Source organism: Hyperolius riggenbachi, chromosome 3, assembly GCF_040937935.1.
Source record: "Hyperolius riggenbachi isolate aHypRig1 chromosome 3, aHypRig1.pri, whole genome shotgun sequence".
NCBI classification, from domain to species: domain Eukaryota; kingdom Metazoa; phylum Chordata; class Amphibia; order Anura; family Hyperoliidae; genus Hyperolius; species Hyperolius riggenbachi.
The window spans coordinates 249,267,500-249,290,851 of record NC_090648.1 but is presented as its reverse complement, the minus strand read 5'-3'; the positions used below and the strand labels follow the sequence as shown (position 1 = coordinate 249,290,851).

The window sequence follows — 23,352 nt, the reverse complement described above, 5'->3', positions numbered from 1 at the left end:
TCAGCTGGTTAAAGCCCAACACTGACAGACCATTCCTCATTTAGCTTTGTATAGCATAAGGGCTGGAACCTCTGTTGTTACTGCTGTCTGTGTTTCCCTCATTTTGAGCTCCATTTGCATCATGAAATTTAGAGTGAGCATAGGGGGCCACTGAGGCAGGAAGGGAAGAAAACAGTGAAGACTTGATACATTTACTTGAGTTCCTGTCTGCACAGGACACAGAAAAAGTAATATTTATTATGTATGTGTGTTATTATTATTTATTATGTATGTTATTTTCCTTTTTCTAACATTTGTGCACGTTTTTGCAAAAAAAAAAAAAAATTATACGCGCTTGTATGCAAAAGTTCACATTGTGATTTTTCCATGAATATTAATGAAGCTGATTTGAATGAAAATACATCTAATTAATTACAAAATTGCATGCAAATTTTTACGCCAAATGAACATTTTTATGCAAATTTTCTGCATTTCCATTGACTTGCATCGATACATGAATCGCGCATTGCACACAGAAATAAGCAAATCTACTGTCCAAATTTGATGCTCACCGTCAGCATACCTATATATGTAAACCAGTATATGCCCTGCTGACAGGCAGTTGCTACTTTTGCTCCAATGTCACACGCCACCTACTGGCCACGGCCAGCCTGCGTCAAGCCTCCCAATCTACTCAGGCACACAGACCAACCAATCTCATGTATACAGTCAATATGCCAGATTGCTGGAAATGGGCATACAGAGTCCAGAATACAATTCTGCTACTCAATATGTTAACGGTAAACTGCCTCCACTTATTTGAGGGATTAGTCCCACTATCTAGTCTGAGCTAGAAAAGAAAGGGTTAACACAACAGCCTAATCTTTCTAAAACAATACAGTTCTCTGGGTAACTGCCTCTTCAGGAAGCAGGTTCATTCTGTGGTGCTCAAAAAATGACAATGGCCTCAATTCACTAACCTTAACTCCTGTCTTTAATAACTCTTCTGAGCTGTTTGACAGTTATCACCATGGTGATATAATTGTGATAACTGTAAAACAGCTCAGAAGAGTTATTAAAGACAGGAGTTAAGGTTAGTGAATTTAGGCACTTGTCATTTATTTCAAATGCATATATATATATATATATATACGCACAGGTAGTCCCCGGTTAACAAACGAGATAGGGACTGTAGGTTCGTTCTTAACCTGAATCTGTTCTTAAGTCGGAACAGTGTGCTATCTCTGTCCCCTGTACCTCCTCTTTCCCCCCTTGTGCCTCCAGTGTCCCCTTCTGTGTCACCTCTGTCCTTTGTACCTGTTTATACAAGTTTAACCACTTGAGGACCGCGGGCTTTACCCCCCTTAAAGGGACACTTAAGTCAAACAAAAAAAATGAGTTTTACTCACCTAGGGCTTCCAATAGCCCCCTGCAGCTGTCCGGTGCCCTCGGCGTCTCCCTTCGATCCTCCTGGCCCCGCCGGCAGCCACTTCCTGTTTCGGTGACAGGAGCTGACAGGCTGGGGACGCGAGTGATTCTTCGCGTTCCCAGACACATTAGCACCCTCTATGCTGCTATATGGTATATGATATATGCTATAGCAGCATAGATGGCGCTAATGTGGCCAGGAACACGAAGAATCACTCGCGTCCCCAGCCTGTCAGCTCCTGTCACCGAAACAGGAAGCGGCTGCCGGCGGGGCCAGGAGGATCGGTGGGAGACGGCGAGGGCACCGGACAGCTGCAGGGGGCTATTAGAAGCCCCAGGTGAGTAAAACTCATTTTTTTTGTTTGACTTAAGTGTCCCTTTAACCTCTTGACGACCAGCTAACGCCGATCGGCGTAAACTGGTCGTCTGCGGGTTACCATGGAAACGGCCGCTCGATCGAGCGGCCTTTCCATGTCAGTTCACGGAGGGTGTCTCCGTGAACAGCCGGAGAGCCGCCGATCGCGGCTCTCCGGCAAAATGTAAACACGCAGGGAAGAAATCCCCGCTGTTTACATCATACGCCGCAGCTACGCAGCAGCGCCGTAAGGCAGATCGGCGATCCCCGGCCTCTGATTGGCCGGGGATCGCCGGCATCTGATAGGTGGAAGCCTATCCTTCAATGCGCAGGACGGAACTCCGTCCTGCGCATTACGGAGAGAGGGAGGGAGGGAGGTAAGGAGACAGAGGGCGGAAATGGCTGCGGAGGGGGGCTTTGAGGAGCCCCCCCGCAAAACGCAGATGGCCGGCGGCGATCAGAACCCCCGGCAGGACATCCCCCTAGTGGGGAAAAAAGTTGGGAAGTCTGATCGCCCTGGCATAATACTGATCTGTGCTGCGGGCTGGAGAGCCCACGCAGCACAGATCAGCCAATACAGCCCTGGTCGGCAAGTGGTTAAGGACCAGACCCTTTTTTTCCATTCAGACCACTGCAGCTTTCACGGTTTATTGCTCGCTCATACAACCTACCACCTAAATGAATTTTGGCTCCTTTTCTTGTCACTAATAAAGCTTTCTTTAGGTGCTATTTGATTGCTGCTGCGATTTTTACTTTTTATTATATTCATCAAAAAAGACATGAATTTTGTCAAAAAAATGATTTTTTTAACTTTCTGTGCTGACATTTTTCAAATAAAGTAAAATTTCTGTATACATGCAGCACGAAAAATGTGGACAAACATGTTTTTGATAAAAAAAAACCCATTCAGCCTATATTTATTGGTTTGGGTAAAAGTTATAGGGTTTACAAACTATGGTGCAAAAAGTGAATTTTCCCATTTTGTAGCATCTATGACTTTTCTGACCACCTGTCATGTTTCATGAGGGGCTAGAATTCAAGGATAGTATAAATACCCCCCAAATGACCCCATTTTGGAAAGAAGACATCCCAAAGTATTCACTGATAGGCATAGTGAGTTCATAGAAGATATTATTTTTTGTCACAAGTTGCGGAAAATGACAGTTTGTGAAAAGTAAAAAAAGAAAAAAAAAGTTTCCATTTCTGCTAACTTGTGACAAAAAAAATAAAATGAAATCTGCCACGGACTCACCATGCCCCTCTCTGATTACCTTGAAGTGTCTACTTTCCAAAATGGGGTCATTTGTAGGGTGTGTTTACTGTCCTGGCATTTTGGGGGGTGCTAATTTGTAAGCACCCCTGTAAAGCCTAAAGGTGCTCATTGGACTTTGGGCCCTTTAGCGCAGTTAGGCTGCAAAAAAGTGCCACACATGTGGTATTGCCGTACTCAGGAGAAGTAGTATAATGTGTTTTGGGGTGTATTTTTACACATACCTATGCTGGGTGGGAGAAATATCTCTGAAAATTGACAATTGTGTGTAAAAAAAAATCAAACAATTGTCATTTATAGAGATATATTTCTCCCACACAGCATGGGTATGTGTAAAAATACACCCCAAAACACATTATACTACTTTTCCTGAGTACGGCGGTACCAGATGTGTGACACTTTTTGCAGCCTAGGTGCGCTAAGGGGCCCAACGTCCTATTCACAGGTCATTTTGAGGCATTTGTTTTCTAGACTACTCCTCACGGTTTAGGGCCCCTAAAATGCCAGGGCAGTATAGGAACCCCACAAGTGATCCCATTTTAGAAAGAAGACACCCCAAGGTATTCCGTTAGGTGTATGGCGAGTTCATAGAAGCTTTTATTTTTTGTCGCAAGTTAGTGAAAAATGACACTTTGGGAAAAAAAAACAATAAAAATCAATTTCCGCTAACTTTTGACAAAAAAAAAAATCTATGAACTCGTAATACACCTAACAGAATACCCTGGGGTGTCTTTTTTCTAAAATGGGGTCACTTGTGGGGTTCCTATACCGCCCTGGCATTTTACGGGCCCAAAACCGTGAGTAGTCTGGAAACCAAATGTCTCAAAATGACTGTTCAGGGGTATAAGCATTTGCAAATTTTGATGACAGGTTGTCTATGAGGGGGCGAATTTTGTAGAACCAGTCATAAGCAGGGTGGCCTTTTAGATGACAGGTTGTATTGGGCCTGATCTGATGGATAGGAGTGCTAGGGGGGTGACAGGAGGTGATTGATGGGTGTCTCAGGGGGTGGTTAGAGGGGAAAATAGATGCAATCAATGCACTGGGGAGGTGATCGGAATGGGGTCTGAGGGTTTGGCCGAGTGATCAGGAGCCCACACGGGGCAAATTAGGGCCTGATCTGATGGGTAGGTGTGCTAGGGGGTGACAGGAGGTGATTGATGGGTGTCTCAAGGTGTGATTAGAGGGGGGAATAGATGCAAGCAATGCACTGGCGAGGTGATCAGGGCTGGGGTCTGAGGGTGTGGGCGGGTGATTGAGTGCCCTAGGGGCAGATAGGGGTCTAATCTGATGGGTAGCAGTGACGGGATGATTGATGGGTAATTAGTGGGTGTTTAGGGTAGAGAACAGATGTAAACAATGCATTTGGGAGGTGATACGACGTCGGATCTGCGGGCGATCTATTGGTGTGGGTGGGTGATCAGATTGCACGCAAGGGGCAGGTTAGGGGCTGATTGATGGGTGGCAGTGACAGGGGGTGATTGATGGGTGGCAGTGACAGGGGGTGATTGATGGGTGATTGACAGGTGATTGACAGGTGATCAGTGGGTTATTACAGGGGAGAACAGATGTAAATAATGCACTGGCAAATTGATAAGGCGGGGTCTGAGGGCAATCTGAGCATGTAGGCGGGTGATTGGGTGCCCGCAAGGGGCAGATTAGGGTCTGATCTGATGGGTAACAGTGACAGGTGGTGATTGATGGGTACTTAGTGGGTGTTTAGGGTAGAGAACAGATGTAAACACTGCACTTGGGAGGTGATCTGACGTCGGATCTGCGGGCGATCTATTGGTGTGGGTGGGTGATCAGATTGCCCGCAAGGGGCAGGTTAGGGTCTGATTGATGGGTGGCAGTGACAGGGGGTGATTGATGGGTGGCAGTGACAGGGGGTGATTGATGGGTGATTGACAGGTGATCAGTGGGTTATTACAGGGAAGAACAGATGTAAATATTGCACTGGCGAATTGATAAGGGGGGGGGGGGGGGTCTCAGGGCAATCTGAGCGTGTAGGCGGGTGATTGGGTGCCCGCAAGGGGCAGATTAGGATCTGATGGGTAAAAGTGACAGGTGGTGATAGGGGGTGATTGACGGGTGATTGATGGGTAATTAGTGGGTGTTTAGGGTAGAGAACAGATGTAAACACTGCACTTGGGAGGTGATCTGACGTCGGATCTGCGGGCGATCTATTGGTGTGGGTGGGTGATCAGATTGCCCTTTAGGGGCTGATTAATGGGTGGCAGTGACAGGGGTTGATTGATGGGTGATTGACAGGTGATCAGGGGGATAGATGCATACAGTACACAGGGGGGGGGGGGGTCTGGGGAGAAACTGAGGGGTGGGGGGTGATCAGGAGGGAGCAGGGGGCAGTTTAGGGAATAAAAAAAAATAGCATTTACAGATAGTGACAGGGAGTGATTCATGGGTGATTAGGGGGGTGATTGGGTGCAAACAGTGGTCTGGGGGGTGGGCAGGGGGGGGGGTCTGAGGGATGCTGTGGGCGATCAGGGGGCAGGGGGGGTGGAAATCAGTGTGCTTGGGTGCAGACTAGGGTGGCTGCAGCCTGCCCTGGTGGTCCTTCGGACACTGGGACCACCAGGGCAGGAGGCAGCCTGTATAATACACTTTGTATACATTACAAAGTGTATTATACACTTTGTATGTGGCGATCCGGGTGCTAGTAACCCGCCGGCACTTCCGAACGGCCAGCGGGTTACAGCGCGAGGGGGCGGAGCCAGGCGCCGGTGGCTGATCGCGTCACGAATGACGTGATCGCTCCGCCCATGCCCGTACAAGGACCGCCGCCTCTATGCATGCGGCGGTCCTTGCGGGATCCACTTGCCGGCCGCCTCTGTGCAGTGGGAGGTCGGCAAGTGGTTAAAAGCCATTTTTTCTTTGATTTTTTTAAAATCAATTTTCTCAAAAACTACAAGTTTTTTTGACTTGTTCCCATGGAAACACAGAATCCATGCCGTTCGTTTCGGCGGGTCGTTCGTAAAGTCGGACGTTTGTAAGTCGGGGAATACCTGTGTGTGTGTGTGTATATATATATATATATATATATATATATATATATATATATATATATATACTAGCTGATTACCCGGCGTTGCCCAGGTATGTATTTGGCTGGTGTCGGCTCCACCCACTTTTTCTAACCCTAACACACAATTACTCAATGACCAAGTTTGTGAGCTTTGTAGTCTTTGGCATCAATAATTTGCTTTGAAATGAAAAAATCTGATGGGTTGTTTGTGGCTCCACCCCCTTTTCTGAATTTGAACCCCAGTCACTTAATGACCAACTGTACCAGGTTTGTGGCCTGTGCCATTACCCACTTTTCTGAATATTAATCCCATTCACTGAGTGACCAACTGTGCAAAGTTTAAGAACCCTCCCATTAACAGTGTAAGATTGGCTGCAGTTTACATTTTCCCAGTGAAATTTGTATTTGTCTCCACCCACTGATGACCCGGCGTTGCCCGGGTATGTATTTGTCTTGTGTTGGTTCCGCCCACTTCTTCTAACCCTAATGCACAAACACTCAATGACCAAGTTTGTGAGCTTTGGTGTCTTTAGCATCAATAATTTGTATAATCCCATAGAAATTAAACAAATCAGATTGGCTGTTTGTGGCTCTGCCCCTCTCCAGCATTTGATCCCATCACCCAATGAACAACTGTAGCAGGTTTGAGGCATCTGCTATTACCAGTATAAAAATGGCAGAAATTTAAACATTCCCCTTGAAAATCAACAGGTGAATTTTGATTGGCTATTATAGGCTCCATCCACTTCCCTGAATATTAATCTCAGTCACCCAGTGACCACCTGGGCAACGTTTGGGAACCTTGCCATTAACAGTGTAAGAAGGCCCGCAGTCTACATTTTCCCAGTGAAATTTTGTTTTCGTTCCGCCTACTTTTTGTAACCTGGACATACAGTCACTCAATGACCAAGTTTGTGAGCTTTGGGGTCCTTGGCATCAATCATTTGTATTTTCTCAAGAAATGAAACTGTTTGTGGCTCTGTCCCCTTTTCTGAATTTGAACCCCAATGACTAACTGTACCAGGTTTGAGGTTTGTGCCATTAACAGTGCAAGAATGGTAGCAATTTTAATATTCCCCTTGAAAATCAACAGGTGATTTTGATTGGCTTTTTTAGGCTCCACCCACTTTTCTGAATATTAATCCCAGTCACCCAGTAACCAACTGTGCAAAGTTTGAGAACCCTGCCATTAACAGTGAAGAAGGGCTGCAGTTTACAATTTCCCAGAAAAATCTGTTTTTGACTCCACCCACTTTTTGTAACCTTGATACACAGTCACTACTCAATGACCAATTTTGTGAGCTTTTGGGTTCCTGGCATCAAAATTGTGTGAATGGAAGCAGTTTATAAAAAAAAAGCAAATCTGATTGGCTGTTTGTGAGCTTTTACCCCTTTAGTGAATTTGAACCCCCAGTCACTTGATGACCGACTGTAGCAGGTTTGAGGCCTCTGCCATTAACAGTGTAAGAATGACAGCAGTTTCAATTCCCCTTGAAAATCAATAGGTGAATTTTGATTGGCTCTTGTAGGCTCCACCTATTTTTCCGAATATTAATCCTAGTCCCCCAGTGACCAACTGTGTCAAGTTTATCTCAAAGATCTCACCAGCACACCGCAGTTTAAAGCACACCCTTTATTGTGCCAGTATCCACAAAAGTTCCAACAATTGTTTCGGGAGCCACGCAGGGTCCCCCTTTCTCAAGGCATATGGTTACATCACACATCCATGACAATTCCTCTATATACACTCCTACTACCCAATACCCCACCCGAAAGCTGTGACCTCACAAATGGCATCATGGTTATTAACATAGATAAACACAACCTCTATTAACCAACAATGGATAATCTATGGGCTGTTCTTACAAAATGCATATTTCAGGGTATACCTCCTTTCGTTTGTTTACTACACCTATCGTCATCAGGTGCACCCAGATCGCCGCTGGCATATTACAGTCCTAATTACATGCATTCAAACTTCTAATACCTTCCCCCTCCGTCCGTTATCTGCTCATCACCGTCCTGATTCAGCAGAGCGCTCGCCGCTGATGCCGCCTGGGGGCGTGGCTAACGTGTGTCCAATCACTCTGCACAGTGTCACCTAGCCAATGCGCGATGACGCGTAAGCGGCTCACGTGTCGCATGCGTCACGCGTCTTGTCAACACTAGCCACATGCATAGTGCGTGAGTGACCAGGGCGGGCGTGTCAGTTATCCCCGACTCCGCCCTTCTCCACCAGCCCGAACCTCCATCCAGAGAGACCGAGGCGGGCGCGTCATAGACACAGCTCCGCCCCCATCTCTTCCAATGCGCTCACTGTGGACACCACTATTGATCGTTCGTACAGGGAGACCGAGGCAGGCGCGTCAGTAGACGCGACTCCGCCCCCATCCCTCCCAGCACGCTCACCATGGTAACCACTAACGCATTACACCTATGTGTAAACACAACTGTCCACAGGACTAGTTATATGGATGAAGGGCTACTGTACGCACATGATAACTATCCCCAGACTTTTCCACGAGGGGGAGACAGTGATCCCCCATATAATGCGCATAGAGTACTTCTGGTAGGGAAGGCTTAGAGCTGAATGCATTCGTTATTAATAATATAATCACTTACCACCTGCAATCTCGGGGCACCCCATAACGTGAAGCGCCACCCCCACATATGGGAGGGACATACGGACTGACTATCGTGTGGAAGTGACCAGGACAAATCTGAAAAAAACAAACAAACAGGAATCCCATATCACTCTATGAACGAAAAACCATGATGATACAGTGAAATATCAATAAAATCAAAGATTAAAAGTACAAGATCATCCTGAAAAAAAGGAGGTTAATATCCATACGACAACACCAAGCTTTACATTATCTTTCCCCCAAGAAGCATGTCAGGGGATTGTTCTTGTTTAGACCCCCTGGTGCAACTGTCCCCATCTCAAAAATCCAGAAGGCCTCTCGCTGTAGTAGTTTTCTCTCCCAGTCTCCTCCCCGTTTGGGCTTATTTACTTGCTCAATAACTACCCCTCTTATTTGATGTGCTCTATGGTTGTTTTCCACACAATGTATGGCCACCGGCTTAGTATAATCTAATTTCTCACCCTTTTCTTTGGCTACCCATGCCACCCTGATGTCACTGCGGTGGTGTTGGAAGCGTTTTTTAAAAGGATTTGTGGTCTGTCCTATATATGCTAGGCCACATGGACATTTTAGCATATACACACAATGGTCCGTATTGCAATTGAAATATCCATTCATTTTGTATTTTTTGCCACTATTGGGGTTCACAAATTCTGGGCCCACTATGATGGAATCGCAGACGTTACAGTTGTGACATCTGTAACAGCCTTTTTTGTTAGAGAATACAAATTCTTTTTTATATTTAGATTGGGGGTCAGCCTGCACCAGAAGATTCCTGAGATTAGCACTGGACCTGTAAGCAAACATCGGTCTTTCCTTAATTTCCGGAACCAGTGTCCGATCTGCTTCGAGAATGTCCAAATTTTTGATGGTAGCTTTCTTAACCAAACCCGCATTTACATTGTGTGTTTGTACAAAAGGTATTCCTTTCCTGGGGTTGGTGTTCTTTGTGCTCCTGCCCTCCGCTATTTCGAGTGCCCTTTTCTTTGCTCTCTCTAACACCTCTATGGGGTATCCTCTTTCTAGAAACCTAGTTTCCATCTCAGCCAGGTTTGTTCTACACATCTCACTATCTTTACATATCCTCAAGACTCTAAGGAATTGGGATATGGGGAGACCCTCCCTCAGATGTTTGGGATGTGCACTCTGGAAGTGTAGCAGGGTGTTCCTATCTGTCGGTTTGCGATACAAAGTTGTAGTTAAGGCCCCTTTCTCATTAATCACCATCACATCCAGAAAGGGTATCTGTGTCACTGATACCTCGGGGTTAAACACAATTCCTTCGAACATACCATTGAGGAAGTCCACAAACTCATAGAATTCTTGTTCGGTGCCACTCCAAAGGACAAAGATATCGTCTATAAATCTGGCCCACCACATTACATGGAGACTGTATGGCGCAGAAGTATAGACAAACTCCTCCTCCAACCATCCCATAAAGAGATTAGCAAAGGCCGGTGCGGCCGAGCTTCCCATGGCTGTGCCCCTGTGTTGTTTGTACCACTGAGTCTCAAACCTGAAATAGTTTGATGTCAAAATGAGCTCCAGACCTTCAACAATAAACTCGGCTGGGATCTTTGGGTGTTGTGACTTATTCAGGAAGTAACGTACTGCTTCCAATCCAGCCATATTTGGTATAGATGTATATAGAGCCCCTATGTCCATTGTACACAATAGGGTATTCGCTTTTACTTCCCTTACATTCCCCAATTTTGTTAGGAAATCATTCGTGTCCTTTAGATAGGCCGGCAGACTTCTCACTAGGGGCTGTAGAACAAAGTCTATGAATTGGGCCAAAGGCTGTGTAACCGATTCTGTTCCAGATACAATCGGTCTATATTTCAAAGGGTTTACCCCCTTACGGACTTTAGGGAGTCCATATATTACTGGTCTCTGTGGGAAAGAAATGTGCATATAGTCATATTCATTCTCTGTTACCCAACCATTATTTAGGCCCAATTTTAACAGTTCCCCCAGTTTTTGTCTAATTTCATTGGTGGGATCACTACCCAGACATGCATAAGTGCTGTTATCACTTAACATGGTGACCATGCCCTCCCTGTACTTTTCATAATCCATAATCACAATTGCTCCCCCCTTGTCTGCTGGTTTTATAATTATGGTATCATCATTCCTCAGGCGTTTGATCGCATCCTTTTCTGCTCTAGTCAGATTAGGGCGCGACTTCCTGTTCCCTTCACCTCTTTTGGTGTCAAATTTGACCATATTGCTAAAACTTTCAATACTCGGGTACTCCCCGGGTGGTACAAACTTGCTCTTCAACTTGAAGGGACTCATCTCTTCTACGTGGCTCTGTGGCTTCGGTGGTTGTTTGGAGAAGAATTGCTTGATTTTTAATGTACGTTCAAATTTGAACATGTCAACTTCCAGCTGAAAGTCACTTTTGGGGTTATTTGGGCAAAACGATAATCCTTTGGATAGTAGATTCATTTCGGCTGGGTCTAGGCATCTTTGTGATAGATTAATTACCGGGCACGGTTGGTCACCTTCCTTGTTTCCATTTGATGTTTTTTTGTTGCTTTTCCGCTTGCTCCTCCGGGGTCGTCTGCTTCTCCGGCCTGTTGAAAAGAACTCGAGGGTCCTACTCCAGCTTCGCTGTCTGAGCTTGGATTTTCTGTGAGTACATCGCTTTCTATATTGGTGGGTAAATCCTTTGGTCTTGGTCTTTATTTTGGTTTGTATGGTTTCTGCGGTTGTGGCCTCTGCGGTTGTGGCCATCGTCTGTAAGGGAAGGGTCGCCCGCTTGGGTGTTGATTTCCGTGTACCCATGGATACACCCGGCCTTCCTTGTAATCAAGGCAAACCAATTTATATTTGTCACGCTTCTTTTGCTGAATGAATCTTTTATACTCCTCAATGTCCTTATCTAGTGCAGCTAGGTCCTTCTTAAAGCTCTCGCTCCTCTCTGATACAACTTCTATCTTGGTCTGAATCACAATGATATCACTCTCCACATCCGATAGTAAAACCCTTATTTCTTCAATAATCATCAACATGTATGTAAGAGAGTTCTTAGTTGATAAGGCACACCACCGTTCACAGAATTCGGTTTTATTCCTGCTGATGGTAGGTTGTAGCGGTATGCGGAATCCTTTCGGAATTTTCTTTTCTCTGTAATATTCTGATAATGTTTCTCCATGCAGTTCAAGGTCCACCTTCCTCTTCCTTAATCTTTTATATTCCTTGATCAAGTCTTTATCATTATCGTTACCGAATCCGCCTCCAGGCCTCCTTGGGAATAGGATATCACTGATGTCATCCGATGAATATTCACATATCTGATCTTCCTCCTCCATTTGGGGCTAAACTGCCCGTCAGGGTGTCTTGTATATTCTCTACTTGTCTGGCTCAGTCGCAGCCAGACAACTGATTCAATTGCACTGCCAATACGGACCCAATCACAGTCCGCGTCAATCCGTGAAGAATCCTCTTTCGGTCGGACTATTGTTGGTTTCGGATAATTCCTTCAGGAGGGTGCTCTAGCTCCAGTGCCTTAAACTAGTCCTGTGGACAGTTGTGTTTACACATAGGTGTAATGCGTTAGTGGTTACCATGGTGAGCGTGCTGGGAGGGATGGGGGCGGAGTCGCATCTACTGACGCGCCTGCCTCGGTCTCCCTGTACGAACGATCAATAGTGGTGTCCACAGTGAGCGCATTGGAAGAGATGGGGGCGGAGCTGTGTCTATGACGCGCCCGCCTCGGTCTCTCTGGATGGAGGTTCGGGCTGGTGGAGAAGGGCGGAGTCGGGGATAACTGACACGCCCGCCCTGGTCACTCACGCACTATGCATGTGGCTAGTGTTGACAAGACGCGTGACGCATGCGACACGTGAGCCGCTTACGCGTCATCGCGCATTGGCTAGGTGACACTGTGCAGAGTGATTGGACACACATTAGCCACGCCCCCAGGCGGCATCAGCGGCGAGCGCTCTGCTGAATCAGGACGGTGATGAGCAGATAACGGACGGAGGGGGAAGGTATTAGAAGTTTGAATGCATGTAATTAGGACTGTAATATGCCAGCGGCGATCTGGGTGCACCTGATGACGATAGGTGTAGTAAACAAACGAAAGGAGGTATACCCTGAAATATGCATTTTGTAAGAACAGCCCATAGATTATCCATTGTTGGTTAATAGAGGTTGTGTTTATCTATGTTAATAACCATGATGCCATTTGTGAGGTCACAGCTTTCGGGTGGGGTATTGGGTAGTAGGAGTGTATATAGAGGAATTGTCATGGATGTGTGATGTAACCATATGCCTTGAGAAAGGGGGACCCTGCGTGGCTCCCGAAACAATTGTTGGAACTTTTGTGGATACTGGCACAATAAAGGGTGTGCTTTAAACTGCGGTGTGCTGGTGAGATCTTTGAGATTGACTTACGAGTTTGGTATTGCCTATACCGCCTCACCAAGCACCCCAAGGAATGGAAGGTGTGCCTGCTTCGCTGGGAGATTACTGTGTCAAGTTTGAGAACCCTGCTATTAACAGTGTAATAATAACTGCAATTTATATTTTCCCATGTAAAAAGTTAGTTGTTTTTGGCTCTGCCCACTATTTCTAACCTTGACATGCAGTCACTCAATGACCAAGTTTATGAGCTGTGGGGTCTTTGGCATCAATAAGTTGCATTTTACCATTTAAATGAAACAAATCTGATTGGCTGTTTTGGCCCACTCCCTTTTCAGAATTTAAACCCCAGTCTCCCTGTGACTGACTGTACCAGATTTGAGGCCTCTGCCATTAAGAGTGTATGAATGGGAGCAATGTAAATATTCCCCTTGAAAATCAAAAGGTGAATTTTGATTGGCTGCTGAAGGCTCCACCCACTTTCCTGAATATTAGTCCCAGTCACCCAGTGGCCAACTGTGTCAAGTTTGAGAACCCTGCCAATAACAGAATGGCTGAAATCAATCTAAAAAATCTGATTGGCTGTTTGTGGCTCCACCCACTTTAGTGAATTTGGACCCCAGTCACCCAATAACTGACTGTATCAGGTTTGAGACCTCTGCCATTAACAGTGTAAGAATGGTAGCAATGTAAATGTTCCCCCTTGAAAATCAATAGGTGAATTTTGATTGGCTGATTTTAGGCTCCACCCACATTTCTGAATATTAATCCCAGTCACCTAGTGGCCAATTGTGTCAAGTTTGGGAACCCTGCCATGTAAAAAATTAAGTTTTTGACCCCGCACACTTTTTCTAACCTTGACATACAGTCACTCAATTATCAAGTTTATCAGCTTTGGGGTCCTTGGTATCAATACTTTGTATTTTCCCATTGAAAAATAAACAAATCTGATTGGCTGTTTGTGGCTCCGCCCCCTTTCTGAATTTGAACCCTAATCACCCAGTGACCAACTGTACCAGGTTTGAGGCATCTGCTATTAACAGTATAAGAATGGTAGCAGCTTAAATATTCCCTTTGAAAATCGAAAGGTGAATTTGTATTGGCTGTTGTAGGCTCCACCTACCTTCCAAATTCTTAATCTCATTCACCCAGTGACCAACTGTGCAAAGTTTGAGAACACTGCCATTAACGGTGTAAGAATGGCCACAGTTTACATTTTCCTAGTAAAATTTGTTTTTGGCTCCGCCCACTTTTTGTAACCTGGACACACAGTCACTCAATGACCAAGTTTGTGAGCTTTCAGGTTCCTGGCATCAAAAATGTGTGAACGGAAGAAGTTTATCCACCAAGGAAATCTGATTGGCTGTTTGTGGCCCCGCCCCTTTTGTGAATTTGGACCCCAGTCACCCAAAGACCGATTGTAGCAAGTTTGAAGCCTCTGCCATTAACAGTGTAAGAATGGCAGCAGTTTAAATATTCCCCTTGAAAATCAATAGGTGAATTCTGATTGGCTGTTGTAGGCTCCACCCACTTTCTTGAATCTTAATCGTATTCACCCAGTGACCAACTGTGGCAAGTTTGAGAACCCTGCGATTAACAGTCTAAAAATGGTTGCAGTTTACATTTTCCCATTTAAAATGAATGGCTGAAATTCGATTGGCTGTTTTATGCTCCGCCCACTTTTCCTGGATTTGTAACCTCGGTCACCAAGTGACCAACTGTGCCAAGTGTGGGGACTCTCGCTTGATTACTGTGAAAATGGAAGCCTTTTACATTTTTTCCATTGACTTGAATGGGTGAAATCTGATTGGCTGTTTGTAGCTCCACCCACGTGTGCAGGGGAGCCAAGAGACCAGCAGAACATATCATACCCAGGTAGTAAGGGATTTGTATACCAAGTTTCGTTCAAATCGGTCAAGGCGTTTTCGCCTGATCGCGGCACATACATACACACACACACACACATACACACACACACATACATCCGATTTTATATATAGATATTCGTTATAGTGCACTGGTTAAGGCTGTTTCTTTTGAGCAGGGTTTTAATCCCGGCTTAAGCCAGTACGTAAAACAGTATGGAGTCTTTGGGCAAGACTCCCAAATAAACCTGGTTGCCCATGGAGCAGTGGCCGCAGCCCAGAAGTGCTTTGAGTCCACCAGGAGAAAAGTGCAATATAAATGTTGTCCTGTCTTGTTTCCAACATAACCCATAAGTACTATTTTTTTATTTATTTTTGAATGTTAGGCAATTTCCTGCCACTATGCCAGCTCTGATTGCCACTATATAGATGTGAAGGGGACATCCCAGGAGCTAATTGAGAAGGAAGTTGGAGAAGTTGCAATGAAGCGCTATGGAGTTGATTTTCCTATTACCCTCCAGGTAAAATGTGATGTCTGCTATTCTTTCTCCAGAGCTCTCCAAAAGCTTACCTGTGTTATTTCATATGGATAATACTTTTATTCTTTTCTGTACTTGTAGTTTAATAGTTTGCTTGCCTTGTCTTTAGACCTAGTAAATGGGGAACAATTAAAAAAATTTTAAAGGCATATTTAACCCTCACTTATTTTTCATTGTGAATATGGATTATGCCATCTCTCACACAATTCCAATATGTGATGCAGCCATACTTTTCAAATACTCAATCTTGTTACCCAGGATGCATTCTCAAAAGCTTGCATTTTTGAGGAGCGTGAGTTTTTACCAGCTAAGTAACAGTTCTCGCTGCTTAGCACATAGCCAACCTTTACACCTCTTTACGAAGCTATTTACAGACTGTTTGTGCCAGCACTGCATCTACACTAGATTCTTATCATTATGAGACTCAGCTGTGGCTGCACTGCTGACCATAAACAGTTCATCTCTTCCAGCAGAAGGAAGTTATGTGCTGGATTAGGTGATCTGTTCTAATCTAAGCAAATACTGGTTTATTCCCCCTCAGGCTTCTCCCTGACTACCTCATGTGATGGGATAGAGGTTTGATCTGGAGAGCCTTCTCTCCAGTAACATTGCACTGAGAACTCACAAGAAAATGGGAGTCTAGAGTCTGCCAGCTAATTTTAATACATTTACTTGAAAAAATTGGAAGGCTGTATAACGGCTTTAACCACTTCAGCCTATGGGTATTTTCACCATAAGGATGAAAGCAATTTTCCCGTCAGCACTCCTCACATTAATTCGCCAATAACTTTTTCCCTACTGATCATACGTAAATTAACTATATCTGGGGGGGGGGGGGGGGGGGTTCGCTAGAGATGTCGCGAACCTCCGATTTTCGGTTCGCGAACCTCCGCGAAAGGTTCAGTTCGCGAAAAAGTTTGCGGTTCGAACCGCAATAGACTTCAATGGGGAGGCGAACTTTGAAAATTTGAAAAAATTCTACCAGCTAGAAAACATGTTTCAAGAGCTCTAATACCTGGAGGCACACCTGATTGAGTGAAATACACATCACTGCTGGAGGACACGCCCACCCTCCAAGCAAGGTCTTTATACTATTTGACTCAGTTGTCTGCCTACACTAATTAGTTATGGGACAGCTGCTACACACTCTGCTAGGGAGATTTTAATTAGCCTCTTGTGGGCTCCCACCTCCCTCCTCCCACCTCCCTCGCCCCATAATGCTCTATTGAGCAAAACTTTGACCCTCCATATCACTGTCAGCAGACATGTTATTGCCAAACACACTGCTGGAGGACCCGCCCGCCCACCCTCCCTCCTCCAAGTTAGGTCCTCCCTCCTACCCTTCTACCTATTCCCTCCTCCCGGTATAATTCCCTGGCAGAAGAGACCCGGAGGGAGGAGGGTCTCTTCTGCCAGGGAATTATACTATTTTAAAAACCAGTATACATCATACCATAGCTGGGAATTGAACCCAGATCTCACTGTGTGGTGGGCAAGTCACCCTAACCACTGTACCACTACAGTAGTAAGTGAAGCTGGCCTAAAATTTACCATTTATGCTTAATGCAATAGAAACATTAGGTTTCTTAACCTCCTTGCCGGTCTAAAAAATCCGGCAAGGAGGCAGCGGCGCACATTTTTTTTATTTTTTTTTTTTTTAAATCATGTAGCGAGCCAAGGGCTCGCTACATGATAGCCGCTAAGCGGCGGCATCCCCCCACCCACTCCGATCGCCTTCGGCGATCAGAGTATGCAGGGAATCCCGTTGAGAACGGGATTTCCTGCAGGGCTTCCCCGGTCGCCATGGCGACGGGGCGGGATGACGTCACCGACGTCATGGACGTCGGGACGTCATAGGGAATCCCGATCCGCCCCTCAACGCTGCCTGGCACTGATTGGCCAGGCAGCGCAGGGCTCTGGGGCGGGGGGGAGCGACTCGGCGCGGCGGATTGCGGCGGATCGGCGGCGAGCGGCGGCGATCGGAAGTTACAAGCAGCTAGCAAAGTGCTAGCTGCTTGTAACAAAAAAAAAATTATGCAAATCGGCCCAGCGGGGCCTGAGATATCCTCCTGCGCAGGTTACCCCGAGCTGAGCTCGGGATAACCGGCAAGGAGGTTAAAGGAGAACTGTAGTGAGAGGTATATGGAGGCTGCCATATTGATTTCCTTTTAAGCTATACCAGTTGCCTGGCAGCCCTGCTGATCTATTTGGCTGCAGTAGTGTGAATCACACCAGAAACAAGCATGCAGCTAATCTTGTCAGATCTTACAAAAATGTCAAACACCAGATCTGCTGCATGCTTGTTCAGGGTCTAGGGCTAAAAGTATTGGAGGCAGAGGATCTGCAGGATAGCCAGGTAACTGGTATTGCTTAAAAGGAAATCAATATGGTAGCCTCCAAATACCTTTCACTACAGTTCTCCTTTAAAGGGAACCTTAACTGAGAGTGATATGGATGTTTCCTGTAAACAATACCAGTTGCCTGGCAGTCCAGCTGATCTTTGTGACTGCAATAGTGGCTGAATCACACCCTGAAACAAGCATGCAGCTAATCCAGTCTGACTTCAGTCAGAGCACCTGATCTGCATGCTTGTTCAGGGGCTGTGGCTAAAAGTATTAGAGACACAGGATCAGCAGGCGATTCAGGCAACTGGTATTATTTTAAAAGGAAAAATTCATATCCTTCTCCGTTTAGGTTCCCTTTAAGGATTTGTAGCATAAAAGCCAACTCACATTGGCTGGGATTTGAACCTGGGTCTCACTGTGTGGTGGGCATGCACCCTAACCACTGTACCAACTGAAGCTGGCCTAAAAATTACCATTTATGCTCAATACAAGAGAAAAAGTAGACAAGACAAATAACATTTATATCACACTTTTCTCCTGGCGGACTCAAAGCACCAGAGCTGCAGCCACTAGGTTCAATTGCCAGCTATGGTATGATGTATACTGGTTTTTAAAATAGTATAATTCCTTGGCAGAAAAGATCCTACTGGAGGGAGGAGGGAATAGGTAGAAGGGGAGGAGGGAGGAGGAGGAGGGAGGGAGCCCACAAGAGGCTAATTAAAATCTCCCTAGCAGAGTGTGTAGCAGCTGTCCCATAACTAATTAGTGTAGGTAGGCAACTGAGTCAAATGGTATAAGGACCTAACTTGGAGGAGGGAGGGTGGGCGGGTCCTCCAGCAGTGTGTTTGGCAATAACATGTCCGCTGACAGTGATATGGAGGGTCAAAGTTTTGCTCAATAGAGCATTATGGGGCGAATCGAACTTCCGCAAAAGTTCACCTGATGTAGGCGAACGCGAACCCCCAAAGTTCGCCAGGAACCGTTCGCGACATCTCTAGTGTTCACCACAAATTAGGCTTTTTGGGGGGTGATATTTGTTTTTCAGTAAGTACTTAATTTTCTATACATTTTCTGCTGAGGAAACACCAGAGCGGCTTCTATCTGAACTATAGTCATCCAAATAGGGTTAAGTGGTTAATGTGAACCAGAGATGAAGCACCCTCATGTATTTTACTATATATATATCAGTGGGAACATTAGAGAAAACACCTACCCTGCTCTCTGCTTCATCCTTTACTGCTCAACCTGCTTGTTATCAGCCCTGAAAAAATCCCAGACTCAGCATTCAGTCTGGCTTTTCTCAGGAATCATTATAGCTGAGTCTGTCTTCTCTGATGTCTTTTCAAGCCCAAGCCTGCTCCCTTCAGGCTCTGCTATAATGACTCAGCTATAATGATTCCTGAGCGAAGCCAGACTGAATGCTCAGTCGGGGATTTTATCAGGGTTGATAACAAGCAGGCTGAGCACTAAAGGATGAAACAGAGAGCAGGGTAGGTGTTTTCTCTAATGTTCCCACTGATATATATGGTAAAATACATAAGGGTTCTTCGTCTCAGGTTCACTTTAAACTCAGTTTACTAATGTCAACTGAAAGTTAAATTATATTATTATTATTATTATTTTGTGTAGAGGTCCTATAATCCGATACAATGCATTTTTTCAAGTTATGTATTGCTGCATATTGATCACACACCAGTGAGTTCCTTCATAAGGCAATGTAGAGTTGCAAGTGAAGGTGTTGGTGAAACACACCTAAATGATTATATTTGCCCTAGATAGGTCCACATGGGTGAGTGGGTTCTGGCATAGCTTTAAACTTTTTTATTTATATATTATAAAGTGTTAGCCCTTGTCCTGATAAAGGGTTCTTCAGCTCTTTGTAGCTTTTTTTTTTTTTTTTTTAATCTTTTTGTTTGGCCATTAATCTTAATTATAATTAAGTATTTCCATTTTTTTATTCAGGATGTTTGGATGGCAAAAGCACGGTGTGTGCATGGGGAAAGAATAAATATGTAACTTGTCACAAGAAAAAGAGTACCCTATAAAACACCATCAAAAGAAGAGGAGGAGTACCCTATGAAACACCTTCGCTACTCTAAAACTGTCAGTGATTACTGTTTATTATGCAATTTTGTTTGAGATCTTTTTGGCAATTCTAGTGTGACTCTTTAGATGAAAAATGCAGATCTGATATGATGCATCTGTACATGACACAACTCCTCCGTGTAATCATCTGGTCTCTTAGTTCACCAGTGGATAAACCTCTGAATAACATGCGTTCACTGACAATTCAGCTATATACTGGTTCTAGAGGAAGGTCTCAATGATTTGATTCAGGTTCATCAGACCTGGTATGCGGCTTGACCGACTGCTTCCCTCAGCGCTATGTAACGCATGCTTTGTTTTGTGGTAGTCTTTCTTAAAGAACCTCCAAAGATTTCAGCCTGTAAAGTTAAGGGCCAAACTCACCTAAACACATATTTGAAATTCTGGTGGTTACTTGCCAATACACTGGCTTCTTTTATCTCTTGTAGGCTGTCCTAGCAAACCCTCGCTGCATATGTCTCACAACTGTCTTAATGCCTGCAGTCAGATGATTGTGACATCCCTCCTGAGGTGATATTACTTAATGTGAAGTGAAGCTATTTACAAGCCCTGGATTTTCATTGGCCAGTTGTTGGATTATCTTGGAGAGATCATTTGGAAATGGATTGTGGGTACAGGTGTCCCCTGCTACAACTAACAATGTTTTTTAGCGATCTGTCATGTTGACTCAGAGAATGACCTCTTTTATTCTTCTGCTGTAATTCCCACAGTGGGGCACTTCTCATTCATCCTCCCTTCTCCATAGAACAGAACAGGCTTCTGAGTAGTGTGTCAACAACAATTAAAGAATGATCTTTCCAGGTGATAATCATCGAGGTAGTGAATGAATAACTTTAATCCAAAGTATCCATCAGACATTCCATCTGTAACACTGAAGAAGCACAGATGTTCTTTGTCAGTGTGAATAACAGCAGTGTAAGCACTTTTGTCCTGCAGCACTTAACCCCTACTCAATGATCAATTTCTACCCAGGAAACATTGGGCTCAATTCTGGTAACTATGTGAGGTAAATATTTTTTTGGAGGTAAAATACCTTATGAGGTATTTTCCTCTTCCTTTATCAATTCTGAAAGATTTTTCTTCATTTCTAAACATGAGGTAAAACATGGGGTATTTCAGTGGTAACTGGTAAGCCTGCAGCACATAAGTAACACATAAGTAATAGTCTTTAATTGTCTCCCATAAGTTAGGATAGTCTTTGGAAGATGTTTTTTTTTTTTTTTTTTCTGAGGCGGGAAGGTGTATTTGATTATGTAGCAACCTATGAAAAGTAAATTTATAGGCATCCATTATAAAAAAAAAACGAAAGATTGTACAGGGTTTGGAGCACTTTTTCTTTTTTTAAAACAAAATGGAAGCTGGGGGGATTCGTTGGTCAGATCACTTTTACTTATTTCAGCAAAATATGGGGGCCCTGAACACAGAACAAGCTGAAAAGGCTTCATGTTATGTGACAGATATCACAATTCTGTCACAGCACTACATTTATCATGTGGTAGAGGTAGGTCTAATTATGTGAGGAAAAAGACATGCAAACATGCACCTTATTTCACTTCAGAATTCAAGTATGAGGTATTTCACTACTAAATACCACACATTTTTAGTACAAAATTACCACATGAATTACCTCATGAAATTACATGAGGTAAAACTTTACTTAAACTACCAGAATTCAAAAGTTGATTTCCCTCATGAGGTAAACCCAATTCCATGAGGTAATTATTTACTAAGCGCTACCAGAATTGAGCCCATTATGCTTAGAGTTTGTATACCCCAACAAGCTTTGCATTGCTGTCTACTAGGGCCCTGAGGTCGGGCCAAGAATTTCTTTATTCACCAAAGAGTGCACTTTGGGAGCTACAGCCTTGTGGAGAGAATCAGAGACCCTATCTGCTGTGAAGAAATCTGACCTCTGATGTCTCTGGGCGAGCTAGTAGCTGGCAAATGATTCAACACACCAGCCATTATCTAAAACTAGCCATATTTACCAATATCAAAAGGGAATTTTGAACAGATTTTATATTTCTAGATCTGCTAAAACCACTTAAGTGTCTCATTATCAGTCAGTTACTTGATTTCAAGCAGCTAAATAATTGATATTCTGATTGGGAGCGGTGAATAGTCTAAGTCGATTGGTTGGTGGGTGAAGTGGCAGTTGCTTGGCTTTTACTATGCTGAGGATTGTGACTGCACTCTAACTAAGGTCGAATGCTGCAACTTGGTGCATCAATTGCTGTTCCAATTCAGTGTTCTGACTGGGGAGTGTTGAATGTTTATGTAATTAGATTATAGCCTTTAATGACCACTGCATTTGCGAAATAAAGCACTTATTTGACATGGCATTTCTGACACACCCAAATGTTTAAAAGATGAGGCCAGTGGAATCTTGCTTCGGCCATTTTAATCATGGTTGTCCCAGAAGAATTAGACTTGTGCCCTCCATTTGACACACTTGTAGTCATTAGACTTTTGTCTTGTGCTGTAACATCAGTGTGGTATAAGATTAGAGAAGATACATATTATAATTCTGAGGGCTACTGAACTTAACAAAATAAACCAATAATTTGGATTTAAGTGCCAATTACAGACCTGTGAACTACAAAAATGTGTGGTAATCCAAATATGAATGTATTTTTTTAACACAATGTACATCATGTAAAAATGTAAATGTATCTAAATACAGATTTAATAAAACATTCTGACTACATTTACACAAGTTTTTTTTTCTTCTCCTAATTCCTTGGGGTATTATCATTTGATGAGGATGCAATACCAGGAGTGATGGCATTCCTGTGAAGCAGCTGTACTCTCCCAGTGTTGCTATACAATGTGTTCATTATTTGTATGTGACCGTTTACACTCGTGGTCACAGGGAAGCACACACTGTTCACATTATACCACTGCCAAACAGACAGTAAGATAAAGCTAAAAAAAAATGACTCCTGTGGATTTTTTACTTTTTTCCCTTCACGGTGGGGTAAGAGTGACCCCATAGTCTTACTGCTGCCAAATGTATTTTTATGAAAGTGAGTACTGCAATTAATTATTTTCTATCTCCGCCACTCCACTTGTGGCTTTAGGTCCATATATGTTTCACTGCAAACAGCGTGCAAGGGAGCTGCGCTGTGTGCGGGCTTGTGATAATTGAGCTCAGATATCCTTACAACCTCAATTAACACAAGCCCGCACACAGCGCAGCTCCCCTGCGGGCTGTGTGCAGTAAAACATATACGGACCTAAAGCCACGCGTGGAGGGGGCGGAGTTAAGGACACAGAGGGGAGGAAGAACTGCCACTTCCTGCCAGAAAGTCACAGCACTAGTAATAAAACAATTTTATAAGTATTTAAAGAGTCTGAAGCCTCCATAAAAATAAAAAAAAGATAATTACCTAAGCAGAGGGAAGGC

At 44.2% G+C, this 23,352-nt stretch overlaps 1 protein-coding gene across 1 annotated transcript in view; it reads left to right on the top strand.

Annotated features, from left to right (window-relative positions):
* Positions 1 to 22,662, top strand: part of PHYH (phytanoyl-CoA 2-hydroxylase) — a 51,438-nt gene extending 28,776 nt beyond the window's left edge. The window contains exons 8-9 of the mRNA XM_068276137.1: positions 15,343 to 15,477; positions 19,803 to 22,662. Coding sequence (XP_068132238.1) covers positions 15,343 to 15,477; positions 19,803 to 19,856 — 189 coding nt within the window. The 3' untranslated portion in view covers positions 19,857 to 22,662. The remainder of the gene's footprint in view (positions 1 to 15,342; positions 15,478 to 19,802) is intronic.
* Positions 22,663 to 23,352: the final 690 nt, after the last annotated feature.